Source organism: Symsagittifera roscoffensis, chromosome 3 (genome assembly GCF_963678635.1).
Source record: "Symsagittifera roscoffensis chromosome 3, txSymRosc1.1, whole genome shotgun sequence".
Taxonomy (NCBI): domain Eukaryota; kingdom Metazoa; phylum Xenacoelomorpha; order Acoela; family Convolutidae; genus Symsagittifera; species Symsagittifera roscoffensis.
In genome coordinates, this window is record NC_087064.1 from 16,049,354 (window position 1) to 16,074,578 (window position 25,225).

The following is a 25,225-nucleotide window of genomic DNA, read 5'->3' on the forward strand; positions in this document are numbered from 1 at the left end:
CCTTGTCAAGTCAAAGCCCCTTACTCCTCCATCCACATTCCAAGACAACCATCTGGTCTGTTCTTGGTTTGATATACCCTCGGTGGTGTAGCCAATCATCAAGACAGCCTCCGTCGCAGACTCCCTGCATTCACCCTGGTCTTCCAACTGGAGGATGGCATTCAGCATTACCGCCATTCTCTCGTCTATCTGGGTATAATCCAGGTCCCTCAGGCGTCTGTACAGCTCATCAAGAGTAGGCTTCTTCAGGGCCGCGGGCATGGATTTCCAGAATCTGTCTGCCATTCTTTGTGACTTCGGGATGTATACAGGTATGTGTTAACCAGCTCAAGAATTACCTTGCCGACTCAAGTATTACCCAACTCGAGAATTCTCTAGAAATGTTCCCTTGCAAACACTTGCTGTAGGTGCCGATTATCACGAGTTTAATCAAAATTTCTCTTTCTGTTTCTCGCTTGAGTATAGTTGGATTTTCAACTTTGTTTTTCAAACTTGATCTGAAAACAGAAACCATATTAAAACTTAACAAGTCATGTTCCTAACCTAGAGACCCCCCCTTTTCACCAGTATGGTTAAAATCTTATCATTTTCATTCTACTTAAAACAATTCAATTGGAATTTCCTTAAAAGCATGCAGATTCATTTTATGTTTTAGCACCGTTAATTCTTTTTAAAATTCAATTGTCATGCCAATCACGTCTTAAGATCCCTTTACCTGTGCCGCACCCCAGTACCTAACTCAAGACTCCTCCCTCACGCCCAACTCGAGACCCCGTGTCCCCAACTCAGGCGATGCACAAGTAGTATTTTTTGTGCAGATACACCATTATCTCAGTTTCCGCAAAGACTACATGTAGGATAGCGTACAATTCCCTCGAGCTCAGTTTGCCCCTGTTTGGGTCATACACCGGCATTGAGACCTCCGTTATTCCTCTTTCAATCATGAAGTCTCGTAGTCTTGTTAGTGCCAACATCACGTGTTCGGGATCAATTCTGTTCCTGTCATTGACCCTCGTCACTAGGAAGCACAGATATTTGCCCGGGACTTGTGCTACTGATGGTGGAAGCGCTGCCATCCCTCCCAGTCCTGGTCCCTGTCTGAACAGAAACTCCACGTTCTGGTACTCTCTTCTCAAGTCAGCTTCCAATCTTGATTTGAAACTCATGTCCGCCGTGATGCAGATCGCGCTAGTCCTGTTTGACAGGATGAAGTCGCTATCCGTTATCATGATGTTTTCCGAGTACTCATTGGGTATTTCAAATTTCGTTTTGAAATTCCGACCTATGGTAGGCTCTGGCTCTTCTTCTTCCAGTTCCAATTTGCTTGTTTCTCTCACTTCCTTGTGCTTCTTTATCATCAAATTTTCGGTGTGGGTAAGTCCTACCCCCACTCCCCGGACAAAAATATTTATCGACGTCCCCGTCGATGTTGTCGGGTCTGAATTGTCCGGAGGAATGTCCAGTGGCCTATCTATTGCCGTCCACACGAAAAGAAGGTCCTCTGCCTTCATATAATTTGCCGATGATACGTCGACTTGTTGAATGCTTTGTTTTTCGCGGCTCTCGTCTTTGACATCGCGCATCCACTCTAGTATCCTCAAGTTCGTGTTCTCCCTCCTCTCTATCTCACTCTGTTCGAGATCCGTCTCCAATTCTGGCGTTGAGTAGTCTTCCTGCGGATAGTGTCCACCATCGTCAATGACCTGCCATTCCTCTTCGGCTTCCAGTTCGCCTGCACTCAGTAGTTCCTCGCCCAATTTGTCTGGCTGTATCTTATCGATCAAGAAGTCATCCCCGTACCTGTTGTACCTCATGCCGGTCCGTTTACGATTGCCAGTCCTGGTCCCTGGTGGTATTGGTCGATCTGGCTCCATCCACTTCGGCACCTCATCTTGCTCCGGGTCGTTCCAGTCTTCTTCTACAAATGATCCTGCTTCAGACTCCACTTCTATCTTTTCATTGTCGTCTAAACTCAAGTTCTCATTACCATCATTCTTCTCTCTGGTGCCTTTTTCATTCACTTCACACGCTGGCTCTACCACCAGGTACTCAAGACCCTCCATGTCCTTCGGTATGCACCAATCCTCCGGGGACGGGACGTGAGGCTTCAGATTTTCATAATGTGCCGCTCGCCCAGTACTCAAGCGATAGAACCGTCCTTGTTGATGAACTTCCGTTATCATGAATGGTCCCCTCCACTTCTTGAGTAGTTTCTTTGTTCCCTTGGGCGGTATGACATTTTGGAAGACCCACACGTATTGGCCCACTTCATATGGCTTCGCTTGTAATATTTTTTCGTCATATTTTCTGCGTTGCCTCATTTGCGCTTGCGCCGTGTTCCTCCTGCATAGCTCGTTTAACTCATGTTGTCTTTTGATCGCTTCTTTCACGTATGCCTGAGGCGACGTCCTTTTCCCTTCGTATTCCGGGTAAAAGAATGTCAGAGGCATTGCTCTCTCCCTGCCCGTCAACATCATGAAGGGACTGATGCCCGTCGTTGAGTGTTGTGTACTGTTGTAGGCCCCTACTACCTGTGGCAGGTATTTATCCCGATCCGTCATGTATCTTGAGCAGTACACCCTCAACATGTTGACCAGTGTCCTGTTTTGTCTCTCTACCAACCCGTTGGTCTGTGGATGGTAGGTTGTCGAATGTGCTTGAGCAATGTGCGATCTCTTCATCAATTCTTTTGTCAAGTCCCCCACAAAAGCTTTGCCGTTGTCCGACTGGAAAGTCATTGGAGAACCATATCGCGATATCCAATGCGTTATCAGATGATCACATGTCTCCTCGGCCGAGGCTGTCTGGCACGGAACCGCTTCCGCCAACTTTGTGAAGTGATCTATTATAACCAGTATCTGGTTATATCCCGACTCTGTCATGCAGATTTTTTGATGGTCTATCTGCACCACTTCATTGAACTCCGAGCTCTCGACAGACTTGAGGGGAAACTTCATCTTCCTTGGGTCTTTTACCTGGAGACATGCCAGGCAGGCATTCACCCACCTCTCGCAAGCTTTTCTCATTCCTGGCCAATCAAACCTGTGAAGTATCCTTTGTTGTACTTTATCTATCCCCTGGTGTCCCATCTGGTCGTGCGATCTGAAAAGCACCTCCGTTTGGTACAATTGCGGCAGTATGATGAGGTTGTGTTTGTGTAATATCTTCTCCTCATCTTTCCTTTTGCATGCTACCACCCCATCAGCTGTGTGGTAGAGTAAGTCTTTCTTTTCTTTGTAGAACTGGCTCAAGATCTTGTAGCTGTCCTCCTCGAGTTCCCCCTTCTCCTTGACCCCCGAATGGATCCATTTGGAGAGATTACTTGTCATTTTGTCATTCTGTTGGGCTCTTATTAGGTCTGACAGCCTGTATCTCGCCTTGACATGCTCCTTTAGCGCCATGATCTGTCCATTCATCTCACCAGGGTTGTGGATGTCGTCGCTCAGCTTCACGCATATCATCCTTTTCACGATTTTCATATCATCTTCTGGTACCAGATTCGTTCTGATGTTTGAGTTGCATGATAGTTCCCTGAATGGTTTCCTTGCAACCGCAATTTTCTCAAGTTCCTCACCACCTCGCATCTCCTGTATGTCCATGTTGTATGTTCCTGAAGATGGATCCGTCTGTAACTCCCTGTCGTGGTGCCTTGTCTTCTCTTCCGCCAATATCATGCACAGACTGTCTTGGTTTTCGCTGCTCTCATCCGAGTCTTCATCCCATCCTTCACGCTCCCCGGACAATTTTCCTTCTCCGGTTCCTTCTTCCGTGAATCTGGAACACTCCCCGGACTCTTGACCTAGTCCCAGGTGTTCAGTATCTTCTTTGAACGTCTCTTTCTTTTTCCTAACCTTGGTCTGCTCCAGAATGTTTTCGGGGATTTTGTCAACTAGTGACCGCACGACATCTTTGCTGTCAGTGACGCTTCCTCTTGATGAGTCAGTATCGTTCACTGTCTCTTTTCTCCGAAGTATAGTGACTTCCAGTTCCTCTTGACCCTTCTCTTGGATCACGGGCTTATCATCTGATAGTTTCTCGAGCAACCTCATTAAGTCATCATCTATCTGTGCAGTTCCTGCTTCTACCTGGTTGAGATCATAGCCTTTTGTCTTGAGCGTCTCCTTCACGATCTTCGACTTGAGTATTATCTCAATCGGAATCCTCTTGCTCCTCTTCAAGATGGTCTTCTCTGGAGGCTCTTTAGGCAATTCAGGATGTTTTTCTATCGGTTTGCCTGACTTGTCCAGCCATCTCGTGAGTGGAAGACTGTCGTACGTTTCCTTGTCCATGAAGGAGAAGCCATCTTTGATTTCAGGTCTGTCTGCCTCTCTTTGCTCTTGTCTCTCGTAGAACTCCGTCTTCTTACTCAAGTTGTCGGCATTCTGATGTTTATCTCGTGTTCTATGCTCAATTATCATGTTGTATCCGTCCAGGCGAACTATCCACCTCCCAATGTAACTTTGGTCCATTGAGTACGTTTTCAGCCAGCTCAGTGCTCGGTTGTCGACTCGCAACTTGAATGGCTCACTGCCCAGGTATGCCCTGTATTTCTCGACAAAGGTAACCACCGCGAACATCTCTGCTTTCGGTGCTCCGTACTTCATTTCCGTGTCGCTCAGGACTTTGCTCCCGTACGCTATTGGTCTCAAGACTGTCTTCCCATTCCATTCTTGTTCTTGGTGGAGAATCCCAGAAATCGCGACTACCGACGCATCCGTGTCCAGCACGTACATCCCTTTCTCAGTCGGCATACCCAGTACTGGTGCCTCACATAGCTCTTTCTTTATTCTCTGGAATGACTCTTCTGCTGCGTTGTTCCACGTGAACTTCTTGCCCTTGTGTCTCATTAATTGTTGCATCGGGTATACCTTGTCCGCATAGCCTTTGATGAATTCTCTATAATAGTTAGCGAAACCCAGGAAGCTCATCAACTGGTGCTCTGTCTTGGGTGATTTCCAGGTCAGGACTGCTTCCACGGCGTCCGTATCAGGTCTGATGCCGTGCTTGTCTACCATCCTGCCCAAGTATTTTATTGAGTCTTTGAGTATCTCGCACTTTGATGGTTTACACTTTAGCCCCGACCTCTTCATGCATGCAAACACTTCGTCAAGTCTCTCAATGTGGTCTTCCAGTGTTGGCGTGGCTATTACCACGTCATCCACGTAGCACATTACCAGGTTGCCATACTTCTTCGTCACGCCTATCAGCGCGTGTGCCATCAACCGCTGAAACGTGGCTGTGGCATTGCAGAGTCCAATTGGCATCCGTTTCCATTGAAACAGACCCAACTCGCAGGCAAACCCTGTCTCGTCCCTGTCCTGCTTCCTTAGTTGTACCTGCCAAAAGGCCGAGCCTAAATCAAGAGTCGTAAAAAATTTTGCATCACCTAACTTCGAGAGGCTCTCATCAATCCTAGGTATGGGATAGGCATCCTTCACCGTGACGGAGTTCAGGTATCGAAAGTCACATCAAAACCTCAACTGGTCGCCTTTCTTTTTGGCCATCACTACTCCACACGCGTACGGTGACTTGGATGGTTCTATCATGTCTTACTCTAGTAACGTCTCGATTTCTTTTCTACACGCGTCCGATTTGTGTGGGGTCATGCGCCTCGCCCCCTCCCTGTGTGGTACCGCGTTTTCCTCAAGCTCTATTTCATGCTCAACAAAATTACAACACCCGATATCCGCCTTATGCCTCGAAAAAACTTCCTCGTTCCGCTCTAGTACGTCCTTGATAGCTTCGAGCTGTTCATCTTTCAGTTTGCCCCTCAAATGTTCAATCTCCGGCAGAACCGGTTTATCAGTTTGCATTTCATCTAGTGTGGGTCGCTCCGGAAAGTTTGAACAGCTCGACAGTCCATCATCCGTTTCTGACTTAAGTGATTTAATAAGACCTGAAGACTCTTTTATTTTCTGCAATCGTCTCAAGATACAAATTTTGTCCCTATGATTGGGACAATCAACAACTTCATTTTGTTTTGAGTTCTCGATCGTTTCATATCGAGTTTTAACCGGTAAAGCATATCCCAGTTTCCTCCCTCTCTGTATCGTGATCGGTATATCAAGGGTATTCAACAAGACACTGACGCAGAGGCCGCTCTTCGTTATCGAGAATGATCTTCCTAAAACAGCAGCACTTTGACTATTAGGATTCGGAACTATACACACTTGCTTGTTGTCACTTAGTTCATTGTAATTTTTCATCCTCAAGCTTACGATTGCCGCTTCATTAGCCTTTAGCCTCACCCTCCTACTCAAGAATACCGGTGCTTTGTTTTCATTTGCCATTATTAAATTTACCGGTTTGATTGCGTACCTCCTATCCGGGTTCCGTATCCTGAACATTGCGTTATTTAGATCAATCGTTACGTCGAAATTCCTGATGAAGTCTCTGCCCAAAATGAATTGGTCAGATTCATCTAGGTTTTCTACCACGATAAAGCTCATCCACAGGTTACGTTCCCCCAAATTGAGGGCTATTATCGGCGTCCTGCCCAGCACCCGAAGGGCCCCTTTGTTTGCAGCTGACAGCCGTATTCTCGAGTCTATCAAGTCACCTTTGTCAAAGCCCATCCTTTCCCAAGTTTCTATTGGTATGACGCTCAAGACTGCTCCCGTATCAAGTAACCCACGCAACTGAGACTTTTTGCCACTTATATCTAGCACGTGCCCTGTCACATCTGCCTCTGTCCCGATGTGCATTGCATCTTCTTCAAGCATGGCGCAGTGTCCAATCGATCTCACTTTCAACTCTTCTTTCCCTACGTAGATTTGCCCAATTAGGTCTTCGTCACATGTTATCATTGTCTTGGTATAGATGTTGATCCCATCTATATTTAGCATCACCTCGTGTGAACCATAAGCTTCAGTATACCTGTTATCAACACGTACCGACTTGCTGCCCCCTCTCGTGAGTAGTGCTCTCAACGCTCTAGAAGTCGTTTGTGGGCTTATACAGCTCAAGTAATCTGCGTACACGTCAATGTGCATCCTTGTCTGGTCGCTCGGTTCGCTCAAGTTTCTGGTTACCTCGTGGCCGCCCACTGTGATTATCGACATTATTCTAGCCCCAATTTTCGATATGCCGAATGGCTTTCCCGTCACCATTTTTACAGTGTTACAATTCCCCGTCTTTGTTGAGCCTGGTACAGCCTCTGGTGCTTGGTTCGATCCGGTTAATGCTTCGTTAAAATTCTGTCTTTCGATCTCCAGCTTTAGTCGTTGCTCTATTTCTTTCGCAGCCAGATCCTGTTTCACTTTGGCAATTGCTTCCGTCGCCGCTTTCTCATAATTTATCTCTAGAGAGTTCCCGGCCGCGGATTCTATCGCACCATTAAAATGTGTTACAGCTTTCACTGTCTTCGTCGGCAATTCCGTGCTTGGTGCTCCTAAGTTCCTCGATTCAAACTCGTTTTGCCTGTTCCGCTGATTCTGCACCGTCGCTAATGCCAACTTATGTTTGGGGTGACTCTGGTCCTTGACCGCTTCCCAGAACAAGGGACAATCCATTCTGAAGTGCCCCTCCTGGTTACAGAAGAAGCATCTAGCGCCTATCTTGATGATTAAGCCATTATAGTACTCGTGTTCCTCCATCTGGCTCATGTCTTCCTCATCCGGTGCGTATCCTAGGCTCTTCATGCCTTGTTTGTATGTTGTGCAGTCAGCCACGTGGTGATCCGCCGACCCGCAGTTCGCGCATGATCTGCGCTTGTCCATATCATCTCTAGGTTTGTACCATGATGACCTCTGGGGTTGGCCTCCCCCTTGCGTGTTCCTGTTTTCTGAATATGAGTATTTCTTGGGCTTCATCAGCATGTATTCCCTTGATTTCTGTCTCATTTCTTCTGGGGTTGGTGCGCTGTCTTTCGACAATGTGTAGTATGTTGCTAACATTGTCCTTAAGTCATCACTTTTTACCCCATCAATGAACTTCGAGGCAATGCTGAAGTTTCTTCTGTTTGTCGACTCCTCTGGGTCACTCCTTCTTCTCAAGCTCTCAAGGTCATCTAGGAACCGATCAATTGACTCATCGTCCCTCTGTCTTCTCTTTTCAAATCGCATCATCGCTTGGTGACCCTTCATGCCTGATCCGAATCGATTCAGCAATATTTCGAAGATTTTGTCCGCGGTATCGCGTTCTTCTTCTTTCTTTGCAACCACGCATTTTAATGCCGTGCCTTCCAGGTTGCTGAGTATGGCTGTGCATGCTTGCCTTTCATCATTTAAGTTATCTTGCTCTAGATGTAATCTCATCACTTCCACCCACGTATCAATGCATCCATCGGAGTCGTCTTTGAATTCTTTTGGCTTCTTGAAAGTTTTTCTTGATTTTCCTTCTCTCCTATCGCTCGAGTCAGTGTTTTTCGTGGCGAAGGCCTCTAGAGTCCTGTTCATCATCTCCCAAGTGCTTGCCCACGTCATTGCATCCGTACCTGCGTTGCTGCTAGCTGTTGAGTCCCCCGGACCACTCGTTGTGTTTGATGTCCCACTTTTCATGATTGTTTTAGCAGCCGTTGGTGCTATGCTTACCGCATCCCGGTTTAAAGGCAACGGTGTCGATTGCCGTTTGTTCCTTTGTGGTTCCACAAAGTCAACTCTGGTGCCTTGCGTGCGATCCGCTGCCGGTCTTTCTTGTGAGGCAGAATTTCTCAAGATTGCATCCAATTTCGCCTGTATTGCACACGAACTTTCGGCCTGATTCCTGTTCATTATGTCCATTCTCTTTTCCAGGCTACCTAATTGGCTGTTGACATCATCATATCGGTTTTTCAACTGTTGCATATCTTTTTTGATGTTCTTATCTCGTTCTTCATTGGTGGCATCTACCTTGTCCGACATCTGCTGGAGTCTCTCGTCTGTCGCCTTAGCCAGATTAAAATAACTATCCAGATACTCGTGTTTGTTGTATTTCAACTCTTTCCTTATTAAGTCTCTATCTTCCTCACTGTACTTCAGTTTCTTGTCGATCTGATTTAGTTTTGTCATCAGGTCTCCAAGCTCAAGAGTAGCTGTTTCATGATCAGCCGTTATCTTGTTTTCGGCCGTCGCTTCCTTTCTGGCTTGTTCTTCCTTTGGGTCGGCTTCTGTCGCCTTCGTGCTCACTGTCCCAAATGTTCGTCCTCTTCCAGTCTGTGATTCCTCGGCCGTGTTGTCTTTCGATTTCATTCCGACCATCATCGCCAACTTTTCTGTAAAAGATGTCTTCTTTACTTGAGAGTCATCTTTCACCGTTTCTCGGGTATTGCCTGTTGTGTCTTCCAACGCGTCTATCGGCGAAAACTCCACGGTTTTTGGATTTTGATCTTCCATATGGGGCATCGGTGTGGATTCCGTTGTCTTTTTCTCCACTTCATCTACGCTCTGGTCTGGTGTCTCTAGGTCGATTTCGATTGTGGGCTCCACCTGTTTTTCCCTCGCATCTTCTCGCGTCTTGCTCTCGGTGCCACTCCTCGTGCTGACCATGCTAACTGAAAAGTTATCTTTTGTTTTGCCTGGGCCCCTTGATGTCGTTCCGCGTAGCGACGAGTTATATTTCGTGTTTGATCCACTTGACCTTTTTTCTAGCACCGGTACCCTACTCCGTCTCATTATTTCTATTTACAATTGCTCGTATTTACAATATTACTATAAACACAATTCCTAATCTAAGAATAAAAATCTTTTCAGAAAAAAAAATTTTTTAAAAGAAATATGCTACGTGGTAAAAACCTTGTTCCAGTTCTCTTTCTAAACTTTTCGAGAAACTTTCTTTATTTGTGATCTCAACCGTACCGGGTTCCAATTAGTCTTGTTCTGTCTTAATTCTGTCTTAAAACACTTATTGTAATTTTACTTCAATTTTTATACCGTCCCAAGACTTCCAACTACCGTCCCTACTCTTCTTTGTATCGTCCCAGGCTTCTTTCTACTGTCCCAAGACTGTTCGGTACTGTCCCAGTACTTCGTCAGTGTCCCAAGACCCTTGTCCTGAGAGTACTATCCCAAGGCTACTGTCCCAAGGCTAGTGTCCCAAGACTAGTGTCCCAAGACTACTGTCCCAAGGCTAGTGTCCCAAGACTAGTGTCCCAAGACTACTGTCCCAAGGCTAGTGTCCCAAGGCTAGTGTCCCAAGGATACTGTCCCAAGGCTAGTGCCCCAAGCCTAGTGTCCCAAGACTAGTGTCCCAAGGCTAGTGCCCCAAGCCTAGTGTCCCAAGACTACTGTCCCAAGGCTTAGTGTCCCAAGGCTAGTGTCCCAAGACTACTGTCCCAAGGCTTAGTGTCCCAAGGCTAGTGTCCCAAGACTACTGTCCCAAGGCTAGTGTCCCAAGACTACTGTCCCAAGACTACTATCCCAAGGCTAGTGTCCCAAGACTACTGTCCCAAGGCTAGTGTCCCAAGACTAGTGTCCCAAGACTACTGTCCCAAGGCTAGTGTCCCAAGGCTAGTGTCCCAAGGATACTGTCCCAAGGCTAGTGCCCCAAGCCTAGTGTCCCAAGACTAGTGTCCCAAGGCTACTGTCCCAAGGCTAGTGTCCCAAGACTAGTGTCCCAAGACTACTGTCCCAAGGCTAGTGTCCCAAGACTAGTGTCCCAAGACTACTGTCCCAAGGCTAGTGTCCCAAGGCTAGTGTCCCAAGGATACTGTCCCAAGGCTAGTGCCCCAAGCCTAGTGTCCCAAGACTAGTGTCCCAAGGCTAGTGCCCCAAGCCTAGTGTCCCAAGACTACTGTCCCAAGGCTTAGTGTCCCAAGGCTAGTGTCCCAAGACTACTGTCCCAAGGCTTAGTGTCCCAAGGCTAGTGTCCCAAGACTACTGTCCCAAGGCTAGTGTCCCAAGACTACTGTCCCAAGACTACTATCCCAAGGCTAGTGTCCCAAGACTACTGTCCCAAGACCCTTGTCCCAAGACCCTTGTCCCAAGACCACTGTCCCAAGACCACTGTCCCAAGACCCTGTCCCAAGACCCTTGTCCCAAGACCACTGTCCCAAGACCACTGTCCCAAGACCACTGTCCCAAGACTGTATCAAGACTGTTCTGGTCCAACACTGTCCCAGGACTGCACTGTCCCAAGACTATCCCCAGACTGCTCTGTCCCAAGACTTCTTTGGCACTGTCCCAAGACTGTTGACAAGTGTCTGAGCGGTGGGACCTCTTTCTTCTTCGTTATGGGGATTTCTTGATTCACTGTACCTTGTACCACCACTCAAGCTCTAGTAAAATTTTCCCAAAAACCCTCTCTTAAAAGCCAAATGCTGACCCCCCTTTTTCTTATTTCTTTTTAATTACCTCTCTTTCAATGTTCCAAGCAACTTGAGACCAAAACCTGTACGCAGGTATCTTGTGATCACCTGTTCGTATAAAAACTAAACACAAATCCTCACCAAAATGCAACAAAAATCCAAGCTAGAAAAAGTAATAAAAACGGAAAGATGAGCCCACCTAAAATTCAAAGGTGACCAATGTCTACCTTTTGTCGAAAAAAAAATTGTCTGGTACCTAATTGCCACGCGTTTTCCTCCCCCCAACTAATAATCTTATTGGGTATCACCAGAATTGTCTACGTCCGTTCCCCCCTACCAATCCGACCAGGGTACCTCCCTTAACTCAAGTTCAAATTTCGATATCCACTTATTGTAACCAACGCGTGTTAATGTCTAATATAACTAAGTCAACGATGTCGACTAATTAGTTACTCTAATTTTCCCCGTTTTTACTTCGTCAGTGTCCCAAGACCCTTGTCCTGAGAGTACTATCCCAAGGCTACTGTCCCAAGGCTAGTGTCCCAAGACTAGTGTCCCAAGACTACTGTCCCAAGGCTAGTGTCCCAAGACTAGTGTCCCAAGACTACTGTCCCAAGGCTAGTGTCCCAAGGCTAGTGTCCCAAGGATACTGTCCCAAGGCTAGTGCCCCAAGCCTAGTGTCCCAAGACTAGTGTCCCAAGGCTAGTGCCCCAAGCCTAGTGTCCCAAGACTACTGTCCCAAGGCTTAGTGTCCCAAGGCTAGTGTCCCAAGACTACTGTCCCAAGGCTTAGTGTCCCAAGGCTAGTGTCCCAAGACTACTGTCCCAAGGCTTAGTGTCCCAAGGCTAGTGTCCCAAGACTACTGTCCCAAGGCTAGTGTCCCAAGACTACTGTCCCAAGACTACTATCCCAAGGCTAGTGTCCCAAGACTACTGTCCCAAGGCTAGTGTCCCAAGACTAGTGTCCCAAGACTACTGTCCCAAGGCTAGTGTCCCAAGGATACTGTCCCAAGGCTAGTGCCCCAAGCCTAGTGTCCCAAGACTAGTGTCCCAAGGCTACTGTCCCAAGGCTAGTGTCCCAAGACTAGTGTCCCAAGACTACTGTCCCAAGGCTAGTGTCCCAAGACTAGTGTCCCAAGACTACTGTCCCAAGGCTAGTGTCCCAAGGCTAGTGTCCCAAGGATACTGTCCCAAGGCTAGTGCCCCAAGCCTAGTGTCCCAAGACTAGTGTCCCAAGGCTAGTGCCCCAAGCCTAGTGTCCCAAGACTACTGTCCCAAGGCTTAGTGTCCCAAGGCTAGTGTCCCAAGACTACTGTCCCAAGGCTTAGTGTCCCAAGGCTAGTGTCCCAAGACTACTGTCCCAAGGCTAGTGTCCCAAGACTACTGTCCCAAGACTACTATCCCAAGGCTAGTGTCCCAAGACTACTGTCCCAAGACCCTTGTCCCAAGACCCTTGTCCCAAGACCACTGTCCCAAGACCACTGTCCCAAGACCCTGTCCCAAGACCCTTGTCCCAAGACCACTGTCCCAAGACCACTGTCCCAAGACCACTGTCCCAAGACTGTATCAAGACTGTTCTGGTCCAACACTGTCCCAGGACTGCACTGTCCCAAGACTATCCCCAGACTGCTCTGTCCCAAGACTTCTTTGGCACTGTCCCAAGACTGTTGACAAGTGTCTGAGCGGTGGGACCTCTTTCTTCTTCGTTATGGGGATTTCTTGATTCACTGTACCTTGTACCACCACTCAAGCTCTAGTAAAATTTTCCCAAAAACCCTCTCTTAAAAGCCAAATGCTGACCCCCCTTTTTCTTATTTCTTTTTAATTACCTCTCTTTCAATGTTCCAAGCAACTTGAGACCAAAACCTGTACGCAGGTATCTTGTGATCACCTGTTCGTATAAAAACTAAACACAAATCCTCACCAAAATGCAACAAAAATCCAAGCTAGAAAAAGTAATAAAAACGGAAAGATGAGCCCACCTAAAATTCAAAGGTGACCAATGTCTACCTTTTGTCGAAAAAAAAATTGTCTGGTACCTAATTGCCACGCGTTTTCCTCCCCCCAACTAATAATCTTATTGGGTATCACCAGAATTGTCTACGTCCGTTCCCCCCTACCAATCCGACCAGGGTACCTCCCTTAACTCAAGTTCAAATTTCGATATCCACTTATTGTAACCAACGCGTGTTAATGTCTAATATAACTAAGTCAACGATGTCGACTAATTAGTTACTCTAATTTTCCCCGTTTTTACAATTTACAACCGCCAACCTCTAACTTAACCAGCCCCCCTTCTAACCTCCCCCCTTTTTAGCCCCCCTTCTAACCTCCCCCCTTTTTAGCCCCCCTTCTTAAGCCTAAAGTTACCTTAAGCGCCGGGTGCTAAACCTCTCAAGAGAAAACCGTAGACCTGTCTCCAGGCCTGCTCAAGTAAAAACGTTTCTCAAAACCGGGGGATATCGCTTATCCAATTTTACACTCATTTCCTATAATGTAATGTGAATTTTAACGATACCCGTTCTGCCCAACTTGAGAACTCGAGAACTGCCAAATCCTTCTTGGCTACTTTCCCACTCGACTGGTCACCTCTTCCAGTCCAGTCTCCTATTGGTTCAGCTCAAGTACTCCTGAACCACTTTCCCACTCGGCTGGTCACCTCTTCCAGTCAAGTCTCCTATTGGTTCAGTTCAAGTGCTCCTGAACCACTTTCCCACTCGGCTGGTCACCTCTTCCAGTCAAGTCTCCTATTGGTTCAGCTCAAGTGTTCCTGAACCACTTTCCCAATCGGCTGGTCACCTCTTCCAGTCAAGTCTCCTATTGGTTCAGCTAAGTTCCAAGCTATCTAAAAACCCTTGACAACGCCCCACACTCGGGCACTTTATTGAGGTTACTGGGTTAAATTGCTAGGTTGATCGAAACGATCGAGCTTGTAAAACAGTATGGGTATACTATTTAATTAATATAAAGGTTTGATCCAACTGATCTGGTGTCAAAGTCACTGTCTTTTTTCGTTTTATGGTTTTTGTTCCTTTTTCTATTCTTTTTTTTTGTTTTTGTTTTGCTTTTTGTCTTTTTGCTCCTGTTTTTGTCCCCCTAGTTGCCCCCCTTTACTCGGTTAGCTAAGCCTCGTTCGGAGAGCGTACCAGGAAGTTTTCTCGAGTTTTCTTAAAAAGCTATCACGGTACAACCTGAAGGTTTGCACGTTCCTGTCGAACCGCACCGCCGGTTCTCTAGAATGGGCATTCAGCCCGAAGCTGTCTCAAGTAGGTTCGACTCCGTAGTCTTGATGTCGTAAACACCCAGGAGCGCCATAAAAACACTATGTAACATTCGTCTACTGCAGTCACACATGAGGCTTAAGAAAAATAGGCCCTATAACCATTGGCTCAAGAGTCAGGGACACTATCTCTTGTGTTTTTCTACCTCAAATCAGTCGGAGCCAATTCGGTTCGTTTGTGACATGAGACTACGACCCGTTACAGCTTAAAGGCTACTACTAAAATATCCCCCCACTCTAGAATTAAGAACGTCCCCATACTTAGGTCTCTAGATACCCAAAATACATGAACGCCGTTAAAAACCGGGTCGGAACAATCCGTTAAGTTACTTTTTATTAGACAGTGGAACTTTGATCCATTTCAGATGGATCAACCGAAAACTCGCCTTGCCTCAACATAACAATTATAAAACACACTCTAGAAATTTAAATTGGTACTCACATTGTAGCACGCTCAAGAATTGGGAGTAATTAAGTCGGTAAGCAACTCAAGAAATAAATAATGTGACTAAATGAGTTTAATGTTTGTCAGTTTCAACAACAGGAATAAGTTTGTACTCTAGAATGCAGTTTTATGTGGACCATTGGGACACTCAAGCTGTCCACTTTTCCACCGAAGGTTCACTCTGGTCCAGTTCGAATAGTTGACCAGTTGGATAATTGTCCAGTTCTCAGGAACACTCTGTCTTCTATTTCAAATAGGACAGCTCTACTCTAGATTATTATTGTCTCGGAAATTGCGAATGGCAATTTCCTAGTGATTTATCTTGCGACTTTCCCGCGATTGTCACTCGATTGTTCTGATTTCTCTTTTTCGGTTTTCAGTTATCGCGAGAAAATCGTGCATGACAGGCTCCATTCGAATTTTTGAAAAATTAAATTTCACTCCAAAATCAAGTGTTTTTTGCTTCTTTCAAGGTCAAACTTCCAAATATGACCGACTGGCTCAGGCAGTGCAGGACTTAATTTTCTGAAATCGCTTTCTAAGCTGATAAACCTTATTGGAGATGGCAAAATACCCGAACCCCTAAGACTTTTTTTTGGCGCAAAGATTATCGCCCTCATAAAGATAGACGGAGGGTTGAGACCTATTACTATAGGCAACACGCTGAGACGTATTGCGTCTAAATGCGCTGGAAGCACGGCCCTCTCCGAGCGGCAAAATTTTTTCGGAAACGTTCAGGTAGGATGCGGTACCAAACGAGGAGCAGAAAGAGCTGCGCACTCGTTTCGAAACCCTATTGAACGCGACGACAATCCAAAATGCTCTGTTCTTTTAAAACTAGATTGTAAGAATGCCTTTAACTCTCTAAATAGAGAAACAATGCTGAATCATGTTTATTCAAATCGCCCCGAATTGTATAATTACACCCATTGCGCTTATGGTAGACCTAGTTACCTTTTTTACGCAAGTTCTGTCATAATGTCAGAAGACGCAACTCAGCAAGGTGATCCTGAAGCCACACCCCTTTTTGCGGAAACAATTCATACACTAGTCAAACAGTTGGAGTCAAAAATTAACATCTGTTATTTAGATGATGGAAACTTAGATATATATATGTTGCACGCATATATATGCGACGACGAAAAACGACAGGAAAATGAAAAATATTCAAGAAAGACAAGCGAATTGACTTAAACTCATGACTACGAAAACTTGGAAATGTTAATCTTGACAATTGTTATTAGCTCTTGAAACAAAACGAGGACACTTATTAAATAGAAAAACTTGAGATAAAACAGGTTTCACATATTTCGAGTTCACAATCCCTGTCAGGAAGAGTTTTCGACTGGAAGAGTCCTCGCTCGCAAGCAAAACCTGTCTCATCCTCATTAGTACTTGCCAAAATGACGAACCTGAATCTAGCGTATTAAAAAAAAATGTAAGATCTTATTTGGTAAGCTCTCGTCTATTCTGGATATGGGATAGGCATATTTCACCGTGACTGATTTCAGAGGTGTGGATCTTTTACCAGACCACAATACAAGAACTCAATTATCTGACGTTTTTGAATTTTGGCATCACCCGTGTCAAAATTTTCGTGGTAGTAATCAATATTTATACCGTATGTGGCGTAAAGCTCTGACTAATATCTTCAATTTCCAAATACGCTATCAATCCTTTTCTAGGAAAACATGGCGACAATTCTGAATTTAGCGAGTACGAAAACGGATCAAGCTTTTGATTCCAAAGAAGAAGGAACTCTCTCCATTCAAACAAATGACATTCACATACGTATCCAACAACGAAGTGGACGCAAAACTTTAACGACAATTCAAGGTAAAGAATATATAACATACCGACAGCTGTTTCATTTTACTGTTTTAAGGTGCGTTCTTCAGGGATAGTTTCTTGTTTCATTGGATATATTTTTATTAGACGAAACTCTGAAATTAAATTTTATTTGTACTAATATTGCCTTTTGCCAGATCAGAAAATCAAATTGTCAATCGGCGAGTGCGTAAAGCTCCCCTTTATAGCTTACTAAAAAATAAGTCAAAGTAATTCTCGGTCTTATGAGGAACGACTTATCATTGTGAGTCTTTTTTGTGAGAATAAAGTCTTTTTCTAGTTGCTAAGTTTTTTCCGAGATGTACATTTTTGGTATTTATGCGATTGTTTTTGTTCCGACCTCTACACCATCCCCAGGGGGAAAAGATTTATGGGCTAGGGTGATTTTTAAAATTATAATTACCCTTGCGATAAGCAAGGGGATTGCAATCGGTTACTAGATGTATTTCCCGTTCATTTACAGAGTGGTCAATTTTGTAGGAATAATAAGTTTCGAGACATGCTCAATCTCTTGAAATATCAAATGAAACTGCCTTCATTGAAGTAGGTGGAGTCTGTTTAGTTACTAATCTTTTTTCAGATAGTTACTCGTTTTTTTTTTATTTTTGAGGATCACAGGGGGATAAGTTAGTGAGGCACCTCCTAGAGTGGTGAAGTCCTTTGCGGCGGGGCTCGCAAGATCGGATCTACCCCGGTGTATCATGGGGAATTGGTCTGAGCTTTTGGGCTGTCGGGCGGGTATTGTATTTCCTATTGCCTGCGCGATGCATTGGATCACGTGCTTCCAATATTCACCGACGGTTCATCAAACGAGACCATTTCTGCCAACGTCACACGACGCATTGCACAATGCTCAAAGACGTAAGTGCGAACCTTGGAGAGCCTTGCTTCGGCAAACGTAAACCTTGGGGGTCACTCGACATTTTTGCATTGCGCTTGCCATGTTTGGATCCGGTTTTGGAAACCACCAAACTTGTGTCATTAGTAGTCTCACAGGTCTTCGGATAGAGACGACTATTGTGACAACTTTCTGCGGGAAACTGTGTTCTACAGAATCCCCTGATGATTGCGAAAGCTGTTAGTGGAAAATGGGCTTTCCCGAAGTTGCCATGAATGGTAACCGCCGCAATGCTTTTAGTAACTCTATTTATGATGGCCATTTATGAGGACTCACGAGTATACTGAGGACTCAATTTTTTTCAGATTGATATTTGAATTTTTGATTTTTTTTCGGACTCGTTTTTGGTTTTCGGCCTAGTTTCTGTCGGTTCATTTTCCGTTTTTAATGGTACCAATAAAGTCATTTTTAGACGGTTTGGTTCATTAGAAGAAAGGGTTCAAAAGAAGAAAATAATTGCGGATATTTTTCTTGTGCAAGAAACATTGACTTTGCGTGAAAACTTAGCTCTACTTTGCTCAAAAACTACCCTCCAAAATCAGGGTTATAAAAAAATTAAAAAATATGTGGGAATCTTCTCAATGTAAGCAGCTGCGCCCTGTTTTTTGCGAAAAATTAGTTATAATTCTCGGAGAAGTCAAGTTTTGATATTTTGTCGGAAACTTTCGATTTTTCTCAAAAATTACCCTGCCAAGTCTAAGGCTATTGGTTCTGTCGAGAAACCCGGTTGTGGGAATTCTCTCTGCGTTAACGGCTACACCATACTTCAAGTAGAAAAAATGGCTTCTCGGAAAAGTAAAAATTTTGAGCTGTCCCTTTTTTAGAAATATTTTGACTGATCTCAACAACTACCCTGCCAATGTTATGATATTTCTCATTATTGCAGTTTTGCACCTATATCAGGAGCCTTTTGTAAATCAAATAACGAAAAATTTAGATTTTTTTGGGCTAACCTTTTATCTATCTATTATATAATTAAATGCGGGCTTCACTGTCTCGCCATGTTTAAGCTTTTTCAACGTATTATTTTTGCATGTTTAACAAAAGAATTTTTTCACGTTTAAGCTATATCCGTATTTTGCAATCGTTAAAAGTTTTTTGGTTTTTCCTGCTTGACTTCAATGTTTAAATTCCTGTCGTTGAAATTGTGAGTGTACTCTTAGGAGTTGTGAAGCTTGCCTCTGAATATGACTGCTCAAATTCTTGTTGTTTTCAAGATTTGAACCTTTTTGAGGCTTTTTCAAGATTTTTCAAAAAATTTAGATTTAAAAAATTTAACAAATTTTTAAGTTCCCATCTATTTGACTCCAAATATGACTGCTCATATCCGTGTAGTTTTCGAGGTATGATGTTTTTTGTGATTTTTTGAATTTAGAATTTCACAGCCCTGTAATTGAGAACTGGGAAAGTACTCTCAAAGGTTGTGAGGCTTGTATCCGAATATGATTGCTGAAATTTTTAGAGTTTTCCAGATATGACGTTTTTTGTGATTTTTTTTTTTCAAAAATTTCACCACATTAAACTCAAATTAATAACGTTTAAAGAAATTGAATTTTTCAACTCTGTAGTTGGGTACTGTCAGTGGTACAACGTCAAGTCTTTGTAGTTTTTGAGATATGACGTTGTTTATACTTTTAAAAAATTTGTAGAAACTTTTTATATGAATTTTCTCATAATTTGAATTTCTCAAAGCTGTAGTTGGGTACTGTGAGAGTACTCTCAGGAGTTGCAAATCTCGCGTTAAAATGCGACTGCTCAATGTCTTTTAGTTTCCAAGGTGTGACGTGTTTTTTATGTCATTTTGAATAAAAGAATTTAGATAAAAAAACTTCAGAGTTTCATGGTTTTTCTAACTTTGAATTGAAAAAAACTTGAATAAAAAAATTTTTCTTCCAAATTTGAAATTACCAGTACAACCCTGTAATTGGGGGCTGTCAGAGTACACTCAAAAGATGCAGATTTTATTTCCTACATATGCGGTTTTTTATGAGTTGTTAACTATTAGAATCCTTGTAGTTTTCGAGATATGACGTTTTTAGTTATTTTTCAAAAAAATTTCAGGAAACTCGAGCGAAAACTTTTTTCATCAACATTTGAAATTCTTAATCCTCTAGTTGGTTGCTATCAGAGTACTCTCAAGTGTTGCGAACCTTGCCTCCAAAATTCTTAAAGTTTTCAAGATATGACGTTTTTTGTGATTGTTTCAAAGTTATTCAGAAAACTTCAATATCATTTTTCAAAATTTGAAATTCCTAGTCCTGTATTTGGGGTAGGATGCCGTCAAGGTACTCGTAGGGGTTGCGAATCTTGCCTCCAAATATGACTCTTCAAATCCTTGTAGTTTTCGAGATATGAGGTTTTTTAAATGATTTTTCCAAAATTTTCAATAAATTTAGTTTTACAAAATTCTCAAAAATTAAGAAGTCTAACCCTATAATTGGGTGCTTCCAGGGTACTCTCAGGAGTTGTAAGTCATGCCTCCAAATATGACTACTCAAATATTTGTAGTTTTTGAGATTTGACGTTTTCCAGATTTGACGCAAAATTGGAATTAAAAAAAATAATTTACAAAAATTGGAATTACCAACCCTGTAATTGTCAGAGTACACTAAAAGCCTGCAAATCTTGTTTCCAATATATGCATTTTTTCATGAGTTGTCAAAAATTCTCAGCACCGGAAGTGATTACACGCTAATTTTTTAATTAATTGTGCTCGCAAGATTCTGCTACTTGCTCAGCTTTTGGCTCTGTTTTATTTTGGGGTTGATTTGTTATTATGATAGTTACGAACGTACGTTTTTGCTTTTTAAATTTCATTCAATGAAGTTTTGTTTTAGGTTTGTCTGAAAAATGGGATATGCCTAAGATGGTGAGGTACATCAAAAAGGTTTTTGCCTGCAATGGAACAGTTATCAATCACCAAGAATATGGACAAGTGATCCAACTGCAAGGAGACAAAAGAAAAGATATGCACATGTTTCTTACCCAAGGAGGTTTTGCTTCACATGAGCAAGTCAAAGTGCATGGATTTTAAATTAATAATTGTTTTTGAAAATGATATGGATATGCAATTATCATAACATGTCGTTATCGTACAGTTTGTGTAATCAACAAAGCTTCTAATTTGTGGTTTTTAATTACTTACCAAGTCTTGCTATTGAGATGAGAAAATCGAAGTCAAGAATCTTTCAATTTTTCTAAATAAAAATTGCCCAAAAAAGCTGCTGACCATATTCAATCGTTTTCAGATTATTATAATGTTTTTGGCGAATCAACAATTTCGCTCTCTTATATGCAGTAACGTTCCCTTAGAGTACAATAATGATAACGACCTGTATAATCATTTCGCAAAATACGGAAATGTTCAAGCTGTGGTACCTGCTCCTACTAAAGGACGTGCTAAAGTTGTATTTGAAATGGCCCATGAAGCTATGCATGCGAAGCAAAGTGGGGCTAAAATTGACATGTCACTGCCTCCAATGCGACTATTTTTTGCAGACGATAACAGAGTTTCACGTGTTGCTTATAACGAACACGAAAAAGGACGAGATGACTCGGATATTGAGCGGATCCGAGATTCACGTGATCAAGTACGTGTAAACAGATCACGAAGAGTGAACTCGACCGAAAGTTTGTCAGAGCATGAACCATTGACCATTAGAACTCACCTTAACCAAGCGCGCCGAGCTATTTCTTTGCATCAGCCGAGAAATACCACAGCTTTTCAAACCACTTTGAGCGAAGCAGAGTCATTTGCCTCTTCGAGATTCAAGAAAATCAATTCTCCAAAAAGTCCTTTAGGAGGCGAAATTACGAAAACGAAAAGTAGCTTAGTTGATTCGAATAGGAAAGCGGGTGACAAACTTCTGCGTAGAGCTCGTTCAAATCAATTAAAGTCTACTTCAGTATTTGTCAAGGTCAATCGGTCAAATATGGTGGACAACGCATTACCAGATAATGAACCTCGACAGACTGTCTTTGGCAAAGTTGAACCACTAGGAGCCTCCTCAGTATTTGGAAAGCTAAAGGAGACGTCTGGCGCCACGTTTGCGTTTGGCCTTGGTGGATTGTCAGCGCCTGGAAGTAAAATATTTGAAAATTTCGCAGTTAATACCAATGAATCTATTACGAGTATAGCTCCCCCGAGGCTTAAAAGATCTCTACACGATGATAATGAGGGTGAAAAATCTATCAAATCAGAATTGGCTCCTTCCAAAAAATTTGCCGGATCACAAAAAGTCAAAATGGACACAGAAGTTGTAACTAATGTTGGCCAATTGTCGTTGGCTGCCAAAATTGAAAAACTGAAAACACGTGACGAGGGGTTGCGGAAAACAACGCTAAGTGGCGCAAAGGGAAATATTCTTGTCGGAACTCTAGATCAAATGTGCCCAGAGTTGGAAATGTATGTTCGGCAGTCTACAAATCGAGTTGATGAATACGAACTCGGAGCAGACGGGGAACCCGATTACTCAAAGTTTATCAAGGAGTACACGAGATCTTCGGCAGATAAAGAAATTCCGCTCCCACATGAAGTTAGATCTATAAATGGACTCATTATTTCCATGGATTACCTTATGGATACTGTCATGAACCTGTATGATTCCAAGGAGCGTCTGCGTTCTTTCAATAGAGGAAATTGGTTCAATTTTCTCTGGAACAGAACTAGAAGCATTCGCAATGACATAACAGTTCAAAACTTACATACTGTCAAATCAGCGGAACTCATTGAAAAAATTACACGATTTCACATTGTTTGTGGATATGTGCTTTGTGATGCCGATTATCATGAATTTGACCCGAAAGTAAACAATGAACATTTCAGCAAGTCAATGCAAACTCTAAAGCATATGTACTATGATTTGTCGCGAAAGAACATAGCATGTAAAAATGAGGCTGAATTCCGAGCTTATGAGCTGCTAAAGCACCTGGACAGTCCTGGTACTGCACTGGTAGAAGCTGCAAAGTATGCTCCGAGCGTGCTAAATGACCCAACGTTTCAGTTGTCCTTGAAAATTCACAGAGCTTACACGCAAGGTAATTTCGTCAGATTTCTAAGGTTATACAAAAAAGAGGCTACATTTTTGATGTCCTGCATTTTACATCCGTGTCTGACAGAAACGCGGAATGCAATTTTGCGTTGCCTTTCCATGTCTTGTGGAACTTCCAAAAATATTTATTCCGGTATTCAAATCCAGCAGTTGCTTTCGTTTAGCGCGACTGAGCAGACATTGGCTTTCTGTCAACAATTTGGTTTTTCACTCGTTGAAAAAACTTTGGTGGAAGTAAGAAAACTTTCTTCTGACGAGGAACTACCTAGTGGGGATATTTTGAATAACAAAGAACCAGAAATGGTTGAAGTGAAACAGAAATTGAGTTTTGGAGAAATCGTGAACGGATCGGAGCCGATAGGCAGTAGCTATAAGCAGCTGCTCGCTGGCAAATTTATTTCCAGATCGGTAGTTTCTGTCGAAGTTGATGAAGCTCCGGTAGATGAACCCGATAATCATGCTGTCGACTTTCTTGAAAATGATTTAAATGCAAGTGAGACCTCAATCGATGAAGATAGTTTGAATTCTTTAGCAGGAGATTTTTACGAAGAAATTCTAACTGAGGTGCTTCAAGATCAAATAAAGGATGCTCACAGAGAAATTGTAACGAAGGCTATTGTCCTAAGAGATTTAATGATGCAATTACATGCGAAGATAGAAACTGAATTGGTCCAAGAAATGTCAATTGAAATTTTGACCGAAGTCACGTACGAATCGAGAAAATCTATTGTGGATAGTTCTACTATAGTATATGCTGAACTTCTCGATGATGTTGTGTCGTCCGAGTGTGAAATTGTTTGTCGTACTGAAGTTGATAATCAAAAACGAGAAAATCTAATAAGCGATATAGCAAACGATGTTTTTAGCGAAGTGGAAATTGGGGTCGTGAAAGATCTTGTTCGCGATGTTGCTGACGAAATTGTCAAGAGCGAGTATGAAAGAGCGTCAGACATTTTGTTACTTCGAAAGTACTATAAACTGTGGAAACTTCAAATGGGTAAAAGCAAGCAGGACCGGATATACAGGGAAAGTTTTCCGCCCAAAATTGGATCATGGCAGGTTGCCGAAAAGATCCCCGTAGTTAATGCTTCGGAAAAGTTGAACTGTTTCTCAAACTTAAGCGAAGCTCAGCGATGTTTGAACGAAGTTACTGCTATTGAAATAAGTACACCATTTTCAACTGATCAGCTTCTAACTGAATGTATATCGAAATTCGTTCATTTGGCGATTATCAACGTTTCTCCAGCTTGTGAATTCAGTGAATGGTTTATTGAAAAGTTAAGTGGCAAAAGAACGTACAATGAAAAAAGTATGTTACTCGAAGCTGAAAATAAGGTGATTCGGTTTGAAAAGTCTTCAATGCTGTCAAATATTTGCATTTCCTGGACAACAGTTGGGAACTCGCAAAAAGCTCTTGAAGAATATAACCCTAATTTTGTCCTTATTCTGGACCCGATGGGTGTTATCGAAGAATCCTGGGTTCAAAACACGAGTGAGAATAACGAAGAAGTTTTCACGACACTATATGTAACAACATCAGATTACAATTTTTCGAATGCTGAGAATGACCATCTGAATAAATTTGTGTTTGATTGTAGTGATCTACCGAGTTTTTACAGCTCAAGTAGACATTTTCTGACACTAACGCAAAGATGTATAAAAGATTGCACATCGATCTACCCAATACCAAGGCCCATTTCTTTACGCGGTTTTATATCTTCATCGGTTAAGGAATGGTTTTCTTTGTTTTTATCACACAGTTACTTGAAAGGGTTGAATGAAGCCTTTAAAGAACAAATGACAATAGAATGGTTAATGGAGTTATACGACTCATTAGTTAATCAAATGGAGTCTTTTATTACCAGCAATCAAATTGTTTTCCCGCTTTCAATTTTCAAAACAGCTATTTCCGAAGCTTCTGAAGATGAAGTGAAAAGCTTATTTAAGTCTTTGAAAATTTTCCCTATGAACCTTTTACCGCTCGTGAACAGTTGTAATACGTGGATTGAGTGTCTTGACATACTTGACAAGTTAATTCAAAGTATCTACGCTTTTGAAGATGCTCAAAATTTTGCTTCTAAACTGGAAAAATTGCTGATGGTTGAATTTTCTCAAAGCGCTGAAAAAATTGTGGAATCCGCCCAAAATTTTCCATGGGTGTCAGTTTTGTGTGAGTTAATTGCTCACAATCTGGACTTCAGTTTTAATGGTCTGGGAGAGCGTAATTTGTTTCTAACTTGTCCAGAATCAGATTTTGTGTTTGATAGACCCAAGTGTTGGCATTTGTTCATGAACTCAGTTTTGTCTTTTAAAAAGGTACTTTCTTACACTGTTAATGGAACTGTAGTGCTTATTAAATAATTTCTTTCCTCTTATTTTGACTATGTGTTTCAGTTAAATCTCTGAAAATTTTTTTCTACGTACCATTCTTGGGTCAGATGAGATTTTTGACTACTAGAACTCCTAGACTACTCATTGATCAA

The 25,225-nt window shown here is 42.8% G+C and overlaps 3 protein-coding genes across 5 annotated transcripts in view; all 3 read left to right on the forward strand.

Annotated features, from left to right (window-relative positions):
- The window catches only part of LOC134841365 (ubiquitin conjugation factor E4 B-like), a 478,213-nt gene that overhangs the window by 431,550 nt on the left and 21,438 nt on the right, over nucleotides 1-25,225 (forward strand). The window lies entirely within an intron of this gene.
- The window catches only part of LOC134841369 (large ribosomal subunit protein eL21-like), a 68,065-nt gene continuing 59,050 nt past the window's right edge, over nucleotides 16,211-25,225 (forward strand). The window contains exon 1 of the mRNA XM_063857306.1: nucleotides 16,211-16,221. The gene's annotated coding sequence lies outside the window, so the exon portion shown is untranslated. The remainder of the gene's footprint in view (nucleotides 16,222-25,225) is intronic.
- Nucleotides 20,944-25,225, forward strand: part of LOC134841364 (succinate dehydrogenase [ubiquinone] flavoprotein subunit, mitochondrial-like) — a 47,060-nt gene continuing 42,778 nt past the window's right edge. For 2 of the 3 annotated variants that reach the window (XM_063857299.1, XM_063857298.1), the window contains exon 1: nucleotides 20,944-25,101. In XM_063857299.1, coding sequence (XP_063713369.1) covers nucleotides 20,949-25,101 — 4,153 coding nt within the window. In that variant the 5' untranslated portion in view covers nucleotides 20,944-20,948. The remainder of the gene's footprint in view (nucleotides 25,102-25,225) is intronic. The other variant, XM_063857301.1, reaches the window with a different exon arrangement.